Consider the following 19,196-nt stretch of genomic DNA (forward strand, 5'->3'; position numbering starts at 1 on the left):
TGGAGAAGTTAATCAGATGTGTGCAAATGTTCCCCAGAGAGTCAAAAGTTGGCAAATTCTACATAATTAATTGCAAAACTGGTGTGATTCCACCACCATAGTTAGTTCTTTTATGGATTTTCTGAAGAAAACACTTAGTTCATGATAGTGTAGAGTATGATATTGTGTGAAAAAACATTGATAAACTCAGGAATTGAAAATTAATTTGAAATACTTGGATTCTACACATAAAGAAGTTTTAGGAATACCTTAACCATTATATATCATACTCTTTATGATTTGATTTTAAAATGGAAATAAACTATGTCTAGGTCTCTATTAATTTCCTAGAGCTGATATAACAAATGACCACAAATGTGGTGGCTTGAAACAATGGAAATTTATTCTCTCACTGTTCTGGGGGCTAGATGTCTGAATGCAAGGTGCTGGCAAGCCCATGCTTCCTTCTGAAGGCTTTAGGGAAGAGCCCGTTCTGTTTTCTTCCTAACTTCTGGTGACACCTGGCTATCCTTGGCATTTCTTGATTTGTAGCTGCATCACTCTGATCTCTGTCTCAATCTTCACTTGGCCTTCTTCTCTATGTTTCGTTGTGTATCGTTTTCTGTCTCTTAATAAGGACACTTACTGGATTTAGGGTCCACTCTAATCCAGTATGATCTCATATCGATCTTTATATTAATCAGTTTGTAAAAACCTTATTTCCAAATTAGGCCATATTCTGAGGTTCTAGGCTCATGAATTTGGGGAGTGGGGACACTATTCAACCCACGACAGTGTCTAAAATAGCTTTTACAACAATTATAAAATAAACCTTCTAAGTGATAGAAACCACTGTGACCTATCCCTGGTGTCCAGATTGTGTTCTCTCAATATAAGTTGAGTATCCCTTATCTGAAATATTTGGGGCCTGAAGTATTTTGGATTTCAGATATTTTTGGATTTGGAAGCATTTGCAGTTACTTTAACCGTTTGAGCATCCTAAAATCCAGAATGCTCCAATGATCATTTCCCTTGAGTGTCATGCCAGCACTCAAAAAGTTTTGTTGGATTTGGGAGCATAATGGATTTTGGATTTGCAGATTTAGGATGCTCAACCTGTACTATTTCCCAATAAAAGAACCAGTATTCCTTGAAAAAAATGGCTGATTCCAGATTTGAGGTAGTAATTAAATAAGATATGTCTAGAACATTTTTTCTAACAGAAAACAAGGAAACTATAAAAGACTGCTAGGATTATTACAAAAAAACTCAGGAATAAGCTTAATTGAGCTCTTTCTAACCAAAAGTGGGGCAGTTTGAGCATCAAGAAGGATAATAATAACTACAGTTATTGAAACCTGTCAAATATATTTAAATCTGTAGGTTCACCATGATACTTTATAAATAAATAAATAAAAATAAACTAATTGGTCTCCTTTGGAGGAGCCGGTAAGATTCATTTTGAAAACGGGTAAATAAAAATATCCAAGCATCTATCTTGCCTTTCCTAAGTAAACTATAGGATAATTGAACAGGTGATAAAGGGAATATTTTTGGATGTATTTCAGCAAATAAAAAAGGAATTAAAGAATTTGAATATTGGTATTTTGTAAACTAATGAATTAATGGATCTAGACAGTGATTTGCAATGACTATTAGCATCACAAAAGGAGAGACAGACAACCAGACATTAAACACTTCCTGTTGGAAGTAAATAACACCGGATATGCAGTAGTGTGTTCCCTATCCCTCAATCAAACCTGCACCTGATTGAGAGAGCTAACTGGTGATCTACAGGATATACAGGAGCAGAAATAGAAATGCATGTTAAATGACAAGGAAATGCAATCAGCAAAATTCAGACCACAAGGCAAATGACCTAATTTCTTCAGTCAAGAAATTCTAAAGAGTTTAAAAAGTAGGGGAGGAGAACCTGTAGATTAAAAGAGACTAAGAAACATTCAATCAGTTTGGGTTTCTTTTGTTTTACCTGTGATAATGGTATTAAGGATACGTTTTCCGCAAAGAGCACTTATGTTTTAGAGTTATATATTGAAATATGTATCCATGATATGATGTCCAGGATTTGCTTCAAAATGATCTTGAGAAGGTAATAGATAAATTAAAATTGGTTGTGAATTAACAATTATGGAGGTTGGGATATGGGTATATGGGTTTTTATTTTTATGTCCTCTCTACTTTGTATTTGTTTGAAATTTCCTATAATTTAAAAAAGTACTGTGAAAATTTAATCGGCCTGATCCCCATACCAGCCAGCTGCCAAAAACAAAAAAGAAAAAAACCAAAATTTAATTGGCCATTTCCTCCTCCCATAGTGGTACATAAAATAATTCTAGGTCTTATAGTTAATTTTAGTGAAATATAGTATACTATCTTAATTTTGTGGTTTTTTTTCCTGGTAAGATTTTAAGTTTCTTGGGGGTAGTGGTTATATTTTCTATATAGCATTTTCGAGAGTATCATACAATGTGGTCCTTGGCCACAGCTACCTGATAATAGGTTAACTAATCTGTACCTAGATGTAATAAACAGAAAACTGAGAAAGCTAAAGTTATTTAGAAAAACATGTATGGATATATTCCCAGGGAATGGAAATCATCAAGTCGAAGGTATAGCTGTTCCCCAATGTTCATTGCAGCACTCTTTACAATAGCTAAGAGTTGGAACCAGCCCAAATGTCCATCATCAGATGAGTGGATACGGAAAATGTGGTACATCTACACAATGGAATACTACTCAGCCATAAAAACGAATGAAATACTGCCATTTGCAACAACATGGATGGACCTTGAGAGAATTATATTAAGTGAAACAAGTCAGGCACAGAAAGAGAAATACCACATGTTCTCACTTATTGGTGGGAGCTAAAAATTAATATATAAATTCACACACACACACACACAAAACCGGGCTGGGGGGAGAAGAAGATATAACAACCACAATTACTTGAAGCTGATACAACAAGCAAACAGAGGGGACATTGGTGGCGGGGGGGGGGAGGGAGGAGGGAGGGAGGTTTTGGTAAGGGGCAACAATAATCAGCCACAATGTATATCGACAAAATAAAATTTAAAATAAATAAATAAATAAAACTTAAAAAAAAAAGAAAAGAAAAACATGTATGGAAATGATTCCACCAATTTCAGGAAAGTGGTTTTCTCTATTGAAGGAAGGAAATTGGAAGATAAAGGAGGGGAAGAGGATAATGGGCTTTAGTTGTATGTGTAATGTAAGTGATGTAAAAGCAAAAATAGCTAGATGTTAACATTAGTTAAATCTGCTCTGTCAGTGACATTTTTTGGACTTTATGGAATGTTCAAAATTGTACATAATTACAAACTTTAAAACAAATTTAAAAGGCTAAGTACCTTACCCAAGATCACATTGCTAATAATTGGAGCAGCCAAAATTTGATCCAGTGTTCTGACTCCATTGCCTCTTTCCACTACAGAATAATATTAAAGCATAATATTGTTAATGTTACCTACCTTAAACCTCTCACTTTATGTTTGTCTGCAACCTTTATAACTTAAATTATTGCTTTATTCTGATGGCTCTTGTTTGGATGCACTTTTGAGCTGAGAATATAATGCTTGATGTAAAATCAGCTCGCTATTATTTTGATAGCATAATGTCTGCTCCTTACTTAATAGATCAGTTAACCATGATTATTTTGCCTTATCTTTCAGAAATGTGATAGACATCATTCTTTCCTCTTCCCCACCCCTCCCCCCCAGGTCAAAGTTTATAAATCATAGCTATAAGAGCAGAAACTTTAAGAGATTTAACCTTTAATTTTCATGTTTCTCAGAAGTTTCTTAGATAGTAATTATTAACAAACTGCCTCATTAGAAGTCTAAGAGAATCTGTAAAAGTTACTTGGAATTATCTCAAAGTTTAGGGGGCAGTAATGAACCTATCATTGCAGCAGAGAAGCAACCTTGGACCCTTAAATGTTGGTATTTGATGACTCTGAGCAAAGAACTAAAAGACAAAGTTAAGGTGAAAGGAGAGTTAGTGGGAGATTGTGTAAACTGAGTACATCTTTATCTGTTTTTAAAGTGGGATGGGATTGTTCTTTAAACATAGGTGTGTGACTTCCTACCTAAAGTTATTTATATTTAGGTCATACTGTAATAAAGAGAACTAATAAAGAGAACTTATGAAATTGTGAAATTCTTATATCTGGATTAGAAATTATTAGTATAGTCTATAAGTATAGTATAACATTAGCTAAAACTCCAGCAGGCCTAATAGACAATTTTATTAGAAATCAAGCCACTTGGGTTTTATATTGTTTTTTTGTTTGTTTTTTGTTTTTTCATTAAAACACCTTTAACTCTAGTAAAATTACATAAACTGTTCAATTTCTTCATATAATGAAGAGGCTCTTGCCTCACCGAAGGTATTATGAAAGGTTAGACAGCAAACCTACTGACATGTTTGTTAAAGAAATGTTACTTTCATCCTTTAGTCATACTGGATAACTGAGTTATCATACTTTTTTATTTTTAACCTTTTTTATATACTTTGTTTCTTAAATGAGCATTAAACTTTGGTTTGGGATAATAATTTATAATTGATGTAGTTTACAAAAGGTATTCTTGTTTCAGGCAGCTCTTAATGTAGTGCTTCTTTAAGTACATTGTAGATCCATTTAATTATGTCTTTATTAACTCTGGAATCAATTAATCAAACTTCAGTTGGGTGCCTGCCAAGTACTGAGCTGTAAGCTTAGAGCCTTTAATATACTGGTTTATATTATACAATATAATGTTTTCATGAAATGTCTTTTGGGATTAGTGTTTCATGAAACATGTTTTGGGATATGCTGAATTAAGACAAATAAGACAAGCCTCCAGTTAAGCATAGCATATTGAGCTCTGGTTTAATTCTCTGATCCCTCCCAAGACCCTACTAGAATGAAAATAAAGGAATGAAAAGAAAAGAAAAATTTTAAGCCACAAAAACAGGAGAACTGGAGGGGGCTAGGGAACTTCACATAAGGTGTGCACAAATAGAAACTAGAAAGTGATTGATTATACAAGGGGAATGTAAAACTGTCTTAGCTGAAAGCTAAACCTTTCATGGGGAGGGTAGAGTTAAGAATCAAGTCAGTTCATATACTATAGAACCTTAGAAAGTCTCGAATTTGGAGGCCTCCATTATCTCTAAAGGCAGAGATATGGGGTGGTGCCAAAAAAACAGAATTAGTTACAAATTTTTAGATGACCAGTTTATCGTGAAGATTCGTGGCTGAACAGGGTAGAGGAAGGGGACTAGCCATTCAAAGACTGGAGGTTTTCTCTACATAGTGCGGGGGCTAAACTCTAGCAAGATTAAACTGTAGCACAAATGAAGGTAGAGGAAACAACAGGGTAAAGAGAGTGAAAGTAAGTCAAATGGTGAGGCCTCTAGTCCTCTACCCATGATCATTTCCCAAAGCACTGGCAATCTGGCTTATTATATTCCCCAAAGCAGAAGATAAGAATGATCTTCTGAAATACTGACTTGCCCAAAAGAAAAGATTTGGAGATAATGACATCTGGGAGTCTCCCAGTGAAATATCAGATCTCTACTCGATCACCTTATGATGAAACCCATTAGCTGAAAGACTCTGACCACCCATCCATACCATTTTCTATCAGTGTTTGTGTCCCATAAACAAAGAAGGGTCACCAGGTATTTGAGGGAGATCATAAGAGAGATCAAAACAAAGACAAAGGAACCCCATGAAACGGACCCAGTGCTGGGAAATATGGAACAACTTTAAAAATATTAATTCCCTTAGAGGGCAAAGAAGGGATATTTCATCAATGATATGAGAAAAAACAATTTTTAAAAGGAAAGTTTTAAAAAGTATTACAGCAGAAATTTAAAAATTCAACAGGAGTGGAAGATAAGCTGAGAAGTCTCAGAAAGAAGGACCAAATCATAACTCAATATGTGGTTCAGCTGTGATTAATGTTTATATAATTAGAGTAATATAATACTACTATATCAAATGTCGATATAGCAAAAAGAACAATATAGACAGAGTGAAGGCAGCAAAGAGGATAGGTAGGGCAATGGTATAAAGAGGAAAATATCTTCCATAGTTTAAAAAAAAAATAAGATAATATCTGAAACCCAATAAATCAAGGTAGAGTAATATATGAGGATGTTATTTAGAAATAAAGAGGTAAGTATTAGAAGAAAGAGCCAAAGGATTTGATAGTACTTTTGGGAAGCAGAAATCAGGAGTGGGTATTTCTGTAGTTTGCTTTATAAGCTTAGAAGTGCTGTTTGACTTCTTAAGGTATGTACATGCATTACTCTGATAAAAATTAAATGAGAAGATATATAACTGCTGTCCAAAGGCAGGTTAGTAGGGTGGATTTGTGAAGTGATCTCTAGAAAATCACAATTGTGACAAATTCACCAGTATTGAATACTTTAGAGATTGTCATTGGAGCCTCTCAGCAATTACCTGAGAATTACTGAGAAATGTGAAATAGCTTTTGGGCTAGATTTTTCAGTTCTTTCCATAGAGAGCATTTTGTCTAATAATAGCTTTCTGAGATAAGCTTCCAAGTGAAAGAATGCTATGTAAACAGTACATATACTTAACTAAATATTGAGTGAATGAAACCTGAATCAAAACAACTCAGCACTTTGAGGACATAAAAGACACTGTGTAGCTAGCTACAGCACAGCAATTCTGTCTAGGAAAGGAAAATGGTGGTTATTTCTAAGAATGTAGCTGGGTACCTACCACAGAGTTTTACTCCTGGCTTCTTAAGCAATTTTTAAAATCAGTGCATCATCTTTTAAATATACATCACAGAGTAAGACAGTAACTTCCCAAAACTCAGCCAGCTCCTCTGCCCCCAACATCAAAATTAAATTTGTTATAACAGTTCTGTGTGGGACGTGTGTGAAGGATGGATAATAGCACAAAAGTAGGCTGCTACCAACTGGACGAACAGAAGAAAACCAAAGTACTTACGATCTTATTTAGCAGGAAACAGGCTTTCCAGTTAATGTGATTTATTTTGAACAAAGTCAATAGGCCCTTTATGAGGCAAGCAAGGCTGAAGAATAAAACATAGTTGTCATTTGCATTGTAGATTTTTCTAGCGTTCCGAAGAGTACCAGCAGCAGTTTATTGCAGACCATAAATGTATAGATAGGTACAGATGACTAATACCAGAAGGTTAATGGTAAAGAAAAACTAAGAGCAGTAATCTATAACGATGTTCACACAATTTTTGTGGTTATCCTATCTTTCTATCCTTTATTTTATTTCATCTGGAAGTACTCATAGAAATTAATCTCCAGATGGAGATTGATACTTTTTTTTGTAGAGTTAGCCAGATTAATGGTTAGATAAAACCAAAAAAACCAAGTCATAAGCAGTGCAGCCAACAGCACTGCTACAACAGAGAGCTGTTTCCGTCAACACTTCTACTGTTCCCTCTAATTACCGATGTTTGAGGAAGGAGAGTACTTAACTTGAAGTGGGTGCCAGTGGTTACATGGTAGTTTAGAGTTAACAAGGGCTAATGACCCCAGTTACCAACTCCCACTTGAGATGAGTTAACATTCCCTGTTTTATATAATAGCTGGAAAAGAAATATTAAGTGCATTATTGATATTAAACAGCTTGACTGCTTATATGTATATCTTTTGTTACAAGATAGTTTACATTTGCATAGAGTGGCAGAAAATATTGACTAGAATTTTAATACTCATATGCTCTCATCACAGCAGTTTTACATACTTTACCAGTTTGCTCTGTTGTGGCCTTTTGTATTTTTCTTGTATCTGTGGCTTAACAGTGAAATTAGCATTTGGGAAAATTGTATAAATGCAAGTACTATTATTTGAAATGTAACTTTTCTACATATTTTAACTTTCTCTTTTCGATATGCTGTTATTAATACTGATTTACAGCCTTTTTAAATAAGAATTAAGACAAGTCTTTTTGTGTCTTTACAGGAAACTCTCCATACGGTGAAATGGGAGGAAAGAAAAATGCAGCAATAAAGATAAATAAGGTCTGTTGAAATAAAGAAAAATCTTCTTCTTAAATAATAATTTGTTTGGGTTATTTAGTACATAACTCTAGTGCTTCAAGTATATAAAAATATTTTAATATAACTATTATGTACCTGTTACAGAGGTGTTTTTGTTGGCTGTTTTACTAACTACTTTTTACTTTTCTAGCCTCAAAGATCAAATCAGTGTACAAGTCAGTGCTTCAGAAGTTTTTTCTCCAATATGTTTTCTTCTAGTAGTCACACTGGAGAATCTTCTTTTACCTATAGAGCTTACTGGTTAGTCTTTTCTACTTTTAATTTATACTGTTTATACTTGATGTTTTAATCATTATAATTAACTTGGTAGAAATCTTAAGCTCTGGTCTCAAAAAAATTATGAAAGGCACACCTGGATTTTTGTTTTTGTTTCTTTTGGAAAATAAACTAGGTCTGGCAAAGAGAAAACCAGTTATTTTGTGAGCTTTTCTATTACACAATGACTGCTTATGCCAGTGGGCTTTGTTTCATGAGTAAGTTAAGTTGTCCTATAAAGCTTTTTATATGATAGTGAAGTAGGCTACTTATTAAATTGTGGGAGAAGTACCTAATAAAGCAGAACACTTAGAGCAGATCTAGTCATCTTTGAATCCATAGTGACTAGTATGTAGATATTTGTGAAATCTGAAGATTAAATTGGGGTTTTAAAATCATATCGCATTAGTTGAACCAACAACAGAATAAAATATTGTGATTTAATTTCAGAACTTGGCAAAGTACCAAAGAAGACAATAACGTCTGAGTAGCCTTTTGAAAAGCCAAAGTATACCCACTTTTGGTTGCAGTAGCCATACCCTCCTTTATTTTCTTCCTTTTTGTGCTTAGTTTCAAACAGGAAGTTCTTTTGTCCCTAGAATTTCTTTCTATCGATAATGACGATATTAGTCTAAATTGACTTATTTTTTAAAAATTCTGTCACTTAGGATAGAAATTCGATATTATTTTTAGGACTCAAATATAATTTTGATTTGTAATAATGAAAATTTTACTTATTTTAGGAATGAATTTATTTTGAAAGTGTTTAAATTGAAAAAAGTTCTTATTCTTGTAAGTATGATTCATAATACTAGGTACAAAAACTATGGTTATGCTTGATATAACTCAGTTGTTACTCTGAACTTAAATTTTCTGGATTCTGTTGAAGATCTAAAATTTATCTTTTAGTACAGAATTTATAGAAGTCAATGAAATCAGTGCATTGATTAGGCAGAAGAGACAGGAATTGGAATTGTCATGGTTTCCTGATACATTACCTGGAATTGGAAGGTAAAAAATTTTTTTTACTACTGTTTACATGCTAGCATGAGCACAATATATCATTAATACCTAAATAGAGGGGTACCCTTATTCAGTAGTTATCTTCCTAAGGAAGTGTTGTGCAAATTAAACGTTGATGTTCAAATGCATAATGAAGATTGCTATTTAAAGGACCCGTTGGACAGTAAAGAATCTTTATCTGTTTAATAAGTATAGATATTTGTATGCTAGATTCATTTAAAAGGAAGAGCACCTCAATGGTAAGATTCATTATTATTAATAGCATTGAAACATGTCATTCTTTTTCTACTCTTCCCTCCTGTCTGCTGAAAAACTGCTTTTATCATATTCCCCTTCTCAAAAATGTCCCCTGTAAGTATCTTTTTCAGGTGTCTGCTCCACCCTGGCATTAACGGCTTTCTATAATCTAGTCCTTTCTTTCTTAATTTACAAGTCATGAAGCTATTAACGTAGTGCTAGTTACATAATACAAACTTAAATCAAGCTCCTACATAAATATCAAGGTTCCTGCCTGAGTTTTATATGCATTCCTATAAAATATTGTGACTTTATTTTATATGTCACTCTAATACTCGTATAGTTCCGTATAGGGCTTTTACCCTCTAGGAATGACAATGGAACATAAATAGAAGTAAAATTAGAATGTTCAGATATGTATACTATGAAATCCTTCCCTAAAAGTACATATTTTTGTACACATACAAGTTGTACATTGTTTTTTAAGCTTCTCTTTCTCCGGAATCTCATCTTATACTGAATTAGATAATCTTTTGTAGAGCACCTAAATTGAACAAAGATGAATAAGAGAATGAAGATGGGAAGTGGATTGGGTTTGAATGCAGAAAGTTTGGGGGGTCTTAACAGGTCCAAGGGACAATGGGAACTTTGAAGAGCCATCATCCTCAGAAGAATTTTAGAATATAACATAGTGATAGAAGCAGTTGACTGGTTGCCTGGAAAGGAGGGAGAAGGGTGCAAAGGAGCATGAGGGAGCTTTCTAGGGAGGTGGAAATGTTGTTTCTTGATTGGGGTGGTGGTTACACAGATATAGGTACATTGGTTAAAAGTCAGCAAACTGTAAATTTAAAATCTGTGCTTTTTTATATATTGACTTGTACCTCAAAGTTGACTTTTTTTAGAGTAGTGAAGAAAAGAATAAAAGCTAAAAGAAATTCTTGACAATATTATGTTAAATTATTTAAAAGAGAAACATTTGTTTGTATTAAGTTGTGTTCATCTGTCTCTGCCATTAATTTACCAGATAAACATGCTTTTAAAGGGTTTTTTCTTTGCAGGCAGTTAGTTGTCTTTGGACAATGAGTAATTTTGAATTTACATTTTTAGTTATTTGGGCCAAGAAAGTATTGTATTAAGCATTGTATTTTAATATTACTGACTTGATTTGGAGAATTAATAATTTCAAATTGCTGGTATAATTTTTTAAATCATTTAAACTAAAATGTCTTTGTTTTGAATTTTCAGAATTGGTTTTATACCCTGGAATATTGAAACAGAAGTTCTTCCTCTAATTTCTTCTGTGTTGCCGAGAACTATTTTTCCAACAAGTACCATATCTTTAGAAAATTTTGGTAAAGTTTGTGAAATGTTTTTCTCTTTTCTTAAATTATTATTAGCTTCTTCCAGTTTCATAAAGATGAGTGTTGATGACTTAGAAAAGCTGTATAGTAAGGTATAGTAACTTCTAGATATTTCTGTAAATGTTTGGACAGTGACTTGACTTTAAAATCATTCCAACTGGAGTACATAAACCTAACAGAATACTATTCAGCCACAAAAATAGAAGGAACTCCTGTCGTTTGTGACAACATGGATGAACCTGGAGGACATTAAGCTAAGTGAAATAAGCTAGGCACAGAAAGACAAATACTGCATGATTGCACTCATGTGGAATCTTCCAAAGTTGGTATCATAGAACTAGAGAGTAGAATGGGGGTTACCAGAGGCTGGGCAAGGGGAAGTTTGGGGAGATGTTGGTTAAAGGATATAAAATTTTGGTTAGATAGAAGGAATAAGTTCAAGAGATCTACTGTACAACATGGTGACTATATTTAATGATACATTCTTGAAAAATGTTAAGAAAGTGGATGTATAGTGTTCTCTGAAAATAACTATGTGAGGTAATGCATATGTTAATTAGCTAGATTTGTCATTCACAATGTATATAGATATTTAAAAATACCATGTTGTACATGGTCAATACAATTTTATCTGTCAATTAAAAAAATAAATTTAAAAAATCATTCCAAGTATAAAAAATTTATTTTACAAGTTCAAGAAATTATAACGTAAAGGCTTTGAGGAACTGATTAGAAGTCTCCTTTCAGTTTAGGGCTTTAGTGTCCAAACCATAGATCTTAAGTACAATCTGTTAATTAACTATGAACAAATAGTTTGAATCTTTATCTATTTGTGGATAGCTTGACAGTTTTTCTTTTCTTTTGCCTAGATAACACCAGTTCATGAAACACATACCAGTTACCAGACCAAACATATTTTCCTTCTTTTCCCTGTAAGATTACCTACATGGATCCAAATCCATTCATAACTTATTTTCAGTATCATTTTAAAAAGCTGATGAGCACTCATATTACTCAGACATTAATAGCCATGCATTTATTTATAATTTGATTCATAAGTATTTTGTTTCACTCTATTACCAACTCTATGCTAAAATTAGCTAAAGCCAAAATACTATTATTTCTTGAAACACATTTTTTTTTTTTTTACCTTTTAAAAAACATTATTAGGTACTTCTTGCAAGGAATATGCATTAGCACATACCCAAGAAGGAGAAGAAAAGCAGCAAACTTCTGGTACATCAAATACTAGAGGATCAAGACGAAAACCTGCAGCAACAACTCCTACAAGGAGATCTACACGTAACACGAGAGCTGAAACAGTCAGTCAGTCCCAGAGATCCCTGGTATCAAATAATTCTGGGTTTGATGCCCCGGGTAACAATAATCCAAAAGTGAGTGTTTCCTCTTCAGCTGAGTCACAAAAGCAAACAAAACAGCCTCCAAAACGGAAGTCTGTAAGAAGAGGAAGAAAACCACCTTTACTGAAAAAGAAACTTCGGAGCTCTGTCCCTCCCCCAGAAAAATCATCTTCCAGTGATTCAGTAGATGAAGAAACAGCAGAATCTGACACACCACCTGTTTTAGAGAAAGAGCACCAATCAGATATAGCATGTAGTAACACTTGCACTGTGGAAACAGATGTAGAAAACCAGTCTGCTAATTGCTCAAAAAGTGGCAATCAGCAAATAGAAGAAAGGGAGGAACATACTGAGAATCATGATATAGAGGAAAGAGTAGAATTTTCTTATTCTGAGTCTTGTACTCAAGATACTCCTGTGCTAGTCGGACAGGAGAAGGAAATTCAAAAACTTGAGAATACAAGTATAGAGGCTAAAGTTATCTGTTTAGAATGTGATATTTCTAGAAATATTTTTGAAAAAATAGGTGATCCATTGGAAAATCAAGACCAGATACTTGGACCTTCAGAATCAGAGGTAAAGGCAGATATATGTACAGATCATCCTCCAAATGATTTTCTTACATGTTCAGCATCTGAAATGGAAGTACACCAACCTGTTTCTAGTCCCATTGGTGAGTTACCTGAGAATGCAGTGTCAGTGGTTAATGAAGAAAAAATGAGAGAGAGTCTCAGAGTAGAAATTACTGATCATAAAGATTCTACAGTAAAAACAGAAGAGCATGTAGAGAGTCCCAAGGTAGAATCTTCTAAGGGTGAAATTATACAAACAATGGACAAAATATCTATTGAGAGCTCAGAGAGTCAATTGTTTGGGCGTGTTGAAACTGAAGATGCAGAAATAATTGCAGCGTGTGATACTTCAGAGAATGAAAATTTCAGTAGTATTCAAGACTCTGAAAATAATTTATTAAAAAATAATCGTCCTCATACCACCAAGTTGGACAAATCTTTAGAAGGAAAGACTGAATCTCTGGATCCCAGATCTACAGAGTTGCCTAACACACACATTGAACAGATTCAGAAGCATTTTAGTGAGGACAATAATGAAATGATACCTATGGAGTGTGATTCATTTTGCAGTGACCAAAATGAATCTGAAATTGAAGCATCTGTAAGTGCAGATTCTAAACAATTGAATGAAAATTCTATGGCACACAGTTCTGAAAATAATATGCTGTCTTCTGATCCCGCAAATGAAAAGGTTGAAAATATATCTCAACCATCTGAAAGCCCAGTAGATATAATAGATAAATCCAAAAAGCCTCGTACTCGAAGATCTAGATTTCATTCCCCATCTACAACATGGTCTCCCAACAAAGACACTGTGCAAGAAAAGAAGCGATCTCAGTCTCCATCTCCCAAAAGAGAAACTGGAAAAGAAAGCAGGAGGTCTCGATCACCGTCTCCTAAGAAGGAATCTGCCAGAGGACGGAGAAAATCTCGTTCTCAGTCCCCAAAAAAAGATATTGCAAGGGAAAGGAGGCGATCTCAGTCTCGGTCTCCAAAAAGAGATAGTACTAGGGACGGCAAAAGATCTGAATCACTGTCCCCGAGAAGAGATACTTCTAGAGAGAACAGAAGATCTCAGTCAAGATTGAAAGACTCCTCCCCAAGAGAAAAATCCAGGTCCCGGAGCAGAGAAAGAGAAAGTGATAGAGATGGGCAGAGGAGAGATAGAGATAGGGAAAGGAGAACCAGAAGGTGGTCTAGGTCTAGATCTCGTTCTAGGTCACCCTCAAGATCTAGAACAAAAAGTAAGAGTTCATCGTTTGGTAGAAATGACAGAGATAGTTACTCTCCCCGGTGGAAGGAAAGATGGACAAGTGATGGTTGGAGATGTCCACGAGGAAATGATCGGTACAGAAAGAGTGACCCAGAGAAACAGAATGAAAATACAAGAAAACAAAAAAGTGATATCAGTTCAGTTGCTGACGATCCAAATTCTTCTGACAAACATAGAAATGACTGTCCCAATTGGGTAACAGAAAAAATAAATTCTGGGCCTGATCCAAGGACCAGAAATCCAGAAAAGGTAAAAGATTCGCACTGGGAAGAAAATAAAAATGAAAATTCAGGGAATTTTTGGAATAAAAACTTTGGTTCGGGTTGGGTGTCTAACCGTGGTAGAGGTAATCGTGGCAGAGGCACTTACAAAGGTAGTTTTGCCTATACAGATCAGAATGAAAACAGGTGGCAAAACCGAAAACCCCTCTCAGGGAATTCAAATAGTTCAGGGAATGAGTCTTTCAAATTTGTGGAACAGCAACCATATAAGCGGAAAAGTGAGCAAGAGTTCTCATTTGATACACCAGCAGATAGATCTGGGTGGACATCTGCATCTAGTTGGGCTGTGAGAAAGACTCTGCCAGCAGATGTGCAAAACTATTATTCACGACGAGGGAGGAATTCTTCAGGTCCCCAGTCTGGATGGATGAGACAAGAAGAGGAAACAACTGAACAGGGTAACCTATTCTTTGTTTATTGATGCTCTTTTATTTGAAGAGGTTATAAATTTAGTATCTTATTTGTATGAGTTGAAATGATCCTAACTTGTAATTTTATGTTGAACTGAAACCCAGTTGTTTACAAGTCACTTTGCATTGTATAAATATATATACACATGTATATGTAAGTCAGTATTATTTTTTTTTTTAGCCCTATTCCTGCTCTAAACCATGCCAAAGATAAATATTTTATGTACTATTTGCTGTAACAGAAGAGTTTGGGATGGTCCTATGCAGGATTTATCTTCTGTTTCATTATTTCAGATGTGTGCACTTGAATTTTTTTGGCCATCGTTCTTGTACAAATAAGTCACTCTTCTAATAATAGAGATTTATCTTTCCTTGGTTTTTCTTGTTAAGAACATTGCAAGAAAAAAAGCTGTTGAAGATTTTTTTAAAAAATTGTTTAACCTTACTCGTAATTGAGAACTGAATTTTATATGATTATTTTTTAACTAGTCACTAAGTTTCTTAAGCTACCACTTCTTTGCTAATGTTGATGTATGTTATTATGTGAACATATTCTCAAAAGTAATTTTAGTTGAATGTCGTCTTTTAGTTAGAAAAGCAGTTACATGTTATTTAGAAATGACAGGATTAAACTAAATAGAGATTGGTTTTGGTGTACTGAGTCTATTAAGTGCTATTTAATTTTACTATAACCAGTTGTTCTTTGCTTCTAAAGAGATTTGTAATATGATTTTTTTCACAAACCTTTTTTTCTTTTGATAGATTCTAACCTAAAAGACCCAACAAACCAACAAGTTGATGGTTCTCAGCTACCTATAAATATGATGCAACCACAGATGAATGTAATGCAGCAACAAATGAATGCACAACACCAGCCTATGAATATCTTCCCATATCCAGTGGGTGTTCATGCTTCTTTGATGAACATCCAACGCAATCCATTTAACATTCATCCTCAGCTACCCTTGCATCTCCACACAGGAGTGCCTCTTATGCAGGTCGCTGCTCCTACCAGTGTATCTCAGGGACTGCCACCACCACCACCCCCTCCCCCACCATCCCAACAAGTCAACTACATTGCTTCACAACCAGATGGAAAGCAGTTGCAGGTACGTGTTTAGCAACTCAAGTTTAATGAACGTAGCCATTGTAAACTATTAGGGTGCGAGGTTCAGAAAAGGGCTTCTTGGCATCCAAAAACAATTGTTTGATTGTATTTATGATAAGCCTTTGTAATTTCTTTTTACCATCCTTCTCCAAACCCCCCAACCCCCACATAAGAACATTAACTAAATACATATTATCACATCCAAGCTGCATATATGTTATTACTTATATGCAAACAGGTTTTTTGTCAGATTAAGACCAAATTATGAGCCAAACTAGAATCAGATGGCAGGGACTTTAAGTTTTTACCCTATTTTATTGGACTTTTGCGGCAAGGTAGTGGTGGTGGTGGGAACTAGTGATTAAGTACTGTGATGAAGCTTGTCTTGTCTTGTTCTGACAGACGCTGGATAAAGCTGTTCACTATTCATTACCATTTGTTTCATTTTCATGAATTTACCATGCTAAAAAGAAAGAAGTGCTTCTGTGAGACACACAAAATTGAATAATTTGCAAACTTTATGTTGCTTATACTTTTATGTCTGCCTTTCAGAAATTCTAGAATCCTGACAGTAAGATGTAGTTGTAAGAGCAGGGGAATGGGATTTTAGAATTTGGGATCTTATATCTTTTTCCTGCTATCAACTCACTGCAAGCCATTTGACTTCACTACCTTATTTTCTTCAGTCTTTAAAGTTGAGGTACTTACCTTAGTTAATATTCCTAAAGAGCCTTTCAGGAAAGATATGTTGTTTAAATACTGTTCTCCTCGTTTTTAGTGTTGCTGTTAGAACATTACAATATACATACATAATTTAAAAGTCATCTAGACATATTTAAATAAGACTCTATAAGAATGTTATTCAGTTTTCCTTAAACAGCCGTTTAGATAATGACCTGAAATATGCATTTCTCTTAAGTACATTAATTCACTTTGTTTTTTCAATGTTATTTCTAATAGGTGACTAAAAAACTTACTGTTGAGTACAAGTAATTTATTAACTGATGATAACTCTTTAAAACAGGGTATTCCTAGTGCTTCTCATGTAAGTAGTAACATGAGTACACCAGTCTTACCTGCTCCGACAGCAGCCCCGGGAAATATGGGAACAGTTCAGGGACCAAGTTCTGGTAATACTTCATCATCAAGTCACAGCAAAGCCTCTAATGCTGCTGTTAAATTGGCAGAAAGCAAAGTAAGTGTTACAGTGGAAGCCAGCGCAGATAGCTCGAAGACAGACAAGGCAAGTTCAAGGTTGAGAGCAACCTACATAATTCTGTATATCATAAAGATGAAAAAATATCAGCTTTCTATTGTATGAGTGGTAAAGAGAATTTATTATGGATAGTCTTAAATTTTAATATTATTTGAAGAGTTCTATCTAGATGTGTTGATGCTTAATTAATTACTGATAATATTTTATAATTATTTTTAGAAATGTTTATGTGAGTAAATTGTATTTGTCACAGTATTTGAAGAGTTCCTTGTAATATAAATGTACAGTATTTTCAATTTTATATTTTTAAAGAATTTTTTTTTAAGTATGTGATTGGCAAATAATATACATTTTCTTCTCACCAGAAATTGCAAATTCAAGAAAAAGCAGCACAGGAGGTAAAATTGGCCATTAAGCCATTTTACCAAAATAAAGATATCACCAAGGAAGAATATAAAGAGATTGTACGGAAAGCAGTAGATAAAGTAAGTTATATCTTTAGTGGAGTTACATGCATATCGTTTTGTACCTCTTCTGTTTTAATAAAGGAATACTTAGATTTAATTAAAATAATAAAAGCTAGCCTCTATTAATTCTTACCTGCTTTTTTACCCTTTAAGTAAGTTTGTTTGAGGTGTGAAATATGAAAATAAGTCTGGTGGTCTTTTTGGGGTTGTTTTTCACAAAGCTTTCTATTTTGCTTTAATCCCTTTAAGCATGAAAAAAGTTTTACCCCCCTTTTTTCTTAGGTTTGTCATAGTAAGAGTGGAGAAGTAAATTCTACTAAAGTGGCAAATCTGGTTAAAGCCTATGTAGACAAATACAAATATTCACGGAAGGGAAGCCAAAAGAAAACTCTGGAAGAACCTGTGTCTACTGAAAAAAACATAGGCTGAAATGGGGAGCGCTATAAAAGGACGTTATCAAGATATCTGCAAAGTGCAATTTCAACATGTACCATTAAACTGAAAATCATGCATAACTGTGATTGAAATTTGGTTTTGATAAAATTATTTTTTTTAATGTAGGGTATAATGTTTTGTTCTAAATATAGTTCTGCACTGCAACTTCTATAATCTCTCCCCCCTCCCCCAATAAAGCAAATTTAAGGGAAAGTAAAGGGTTTAAAAGAGTGTGCATTTTTAGTAGGACTGTCTTATAGTGTGGATACTGGAACATGTACAGCTTTTTGGTTGAAACAATGGAGTGCATAAATTAGAAACTTCTAAGTGCACTGGTTTGGGAAAATATATATATAGTACATTTATTCTGCCAGGCTAAAAAATAAAGTATGTTCTTTATGATTTTTCCCTCTACTTATAGAAAGTTAAATAATGTATGACCATGAAAAATATTTCTAATATTAAATAGAACATACCAATTGCAGGGTTCCTAATGTGTATTTTTAAAGCACATATCAATAAATTGCTTAGATAGAAAACGTTATCATGAGGAAAATTTAGAGTTCAGAACTTTGAGACACTCTTCACCTGTTGTAATCTCCAAATAAAGGTTATGCTGCTTGTTTTTCTATTGTGCTTTTTTTCCCCCCAGTTGAGACGAAGCAGTTTGATTAACTGTATTACAACTATGGCAATTCAAAGTCTTTGTTGAATTTAGAAGATCATTTTGGAAAAAGTGTCGACATAGAAATTATGTTCTTTTATAATATCTTCTACCTGTCAGAGATGATAAATTATTTGTGCCAACTGGAGAATTGCTAAGTGGTAACCTTCCCTTCCTTGGGACTAAGGTAGAATTGTAAGACTCACTTCACTGGCTTAAGGCTGTTGCTCATCTGTCTAATCACTAATGAAATTCTTTTCATACTTGAGTAATCCCCAAATGCTTTACAATGCATAAGGTGTTAATTTGGTGACCATGTGGTGGCCATTAGCCATGTCGCAAAATTCTAGCCTGTGTTTTGGAAAGGGAGAGGAAATAATGAAGTCTTGGTTAGGCTTTTGGGGACTAGGGATTTGGTTATTTTTTTAAAGTACTAGAATGTTAATTTTTATAAA

General features: G+C 34.2%; 1 protein-coding gene across 1 annotated transcript in view; it reads left to right on the forward strand.

The window, feature by feature from the left end:
- The window catches only part of SCAF11 (SR-related CTD associated factor 11), a 64,883-nt gene extending 46,181 nt beyond the window's left edge, over positions 1-18,702 (forward strand). Inside the window, exons 7-15 of the mRNA XM_063075022.1 lie at positions 7,981-8,039; positions 8,209-8,318; positions 9,243-9,344; positions 10,839-10,945; positions 12,125-14,839; positions 15,614-15,960; positions 16,984-17,202; positions 17,541-17,660; positions 17,925-18,702. Coding sequence (XP_062931092.1) covers positions 7,981-8,039; positions 8,209-8,318; positions 9,243-9,344; positions 10,839-10,945; positions 12,125-14,839; positions 15,614-15,960; positions 16,984-17,202; positions 17,541-17,660; positions 17,925-18,071 — 3,926 coding nt within the window. The 3' untranslated portion in view covers positions 18,072-18,702. The remainder of the gene's footprint in view (positions 1-7,980; positions 8,040-8,208; positions 8,319-9,242; positions 9,345-10,838; positions 10,946-12,124; positions 14,840-15,613; positions 15,961-16,983; positions 17,203-17,540; positions 17,661-17,924) is intronic.
- The last annotated feature ends 494 nt before the right edge of the window (positions 18,703-19,196 follow it).

Source organism: Cynocephalus volans, chromosome 12 (assembly GCF_027409185.1).
Source record: "Cynocephalus volans isolate mCynVol1 chromosome 12, mCynVol1.pri, whole genome shotgun sequence".
Classification (NCBI taxonomy): domain Eukaryota; kingdom Metazoa; phylum Chordata; class Mammalia; order Dermoptera; family Cynocephalidae; genus Cynocephalus; species Cynocephalus volans.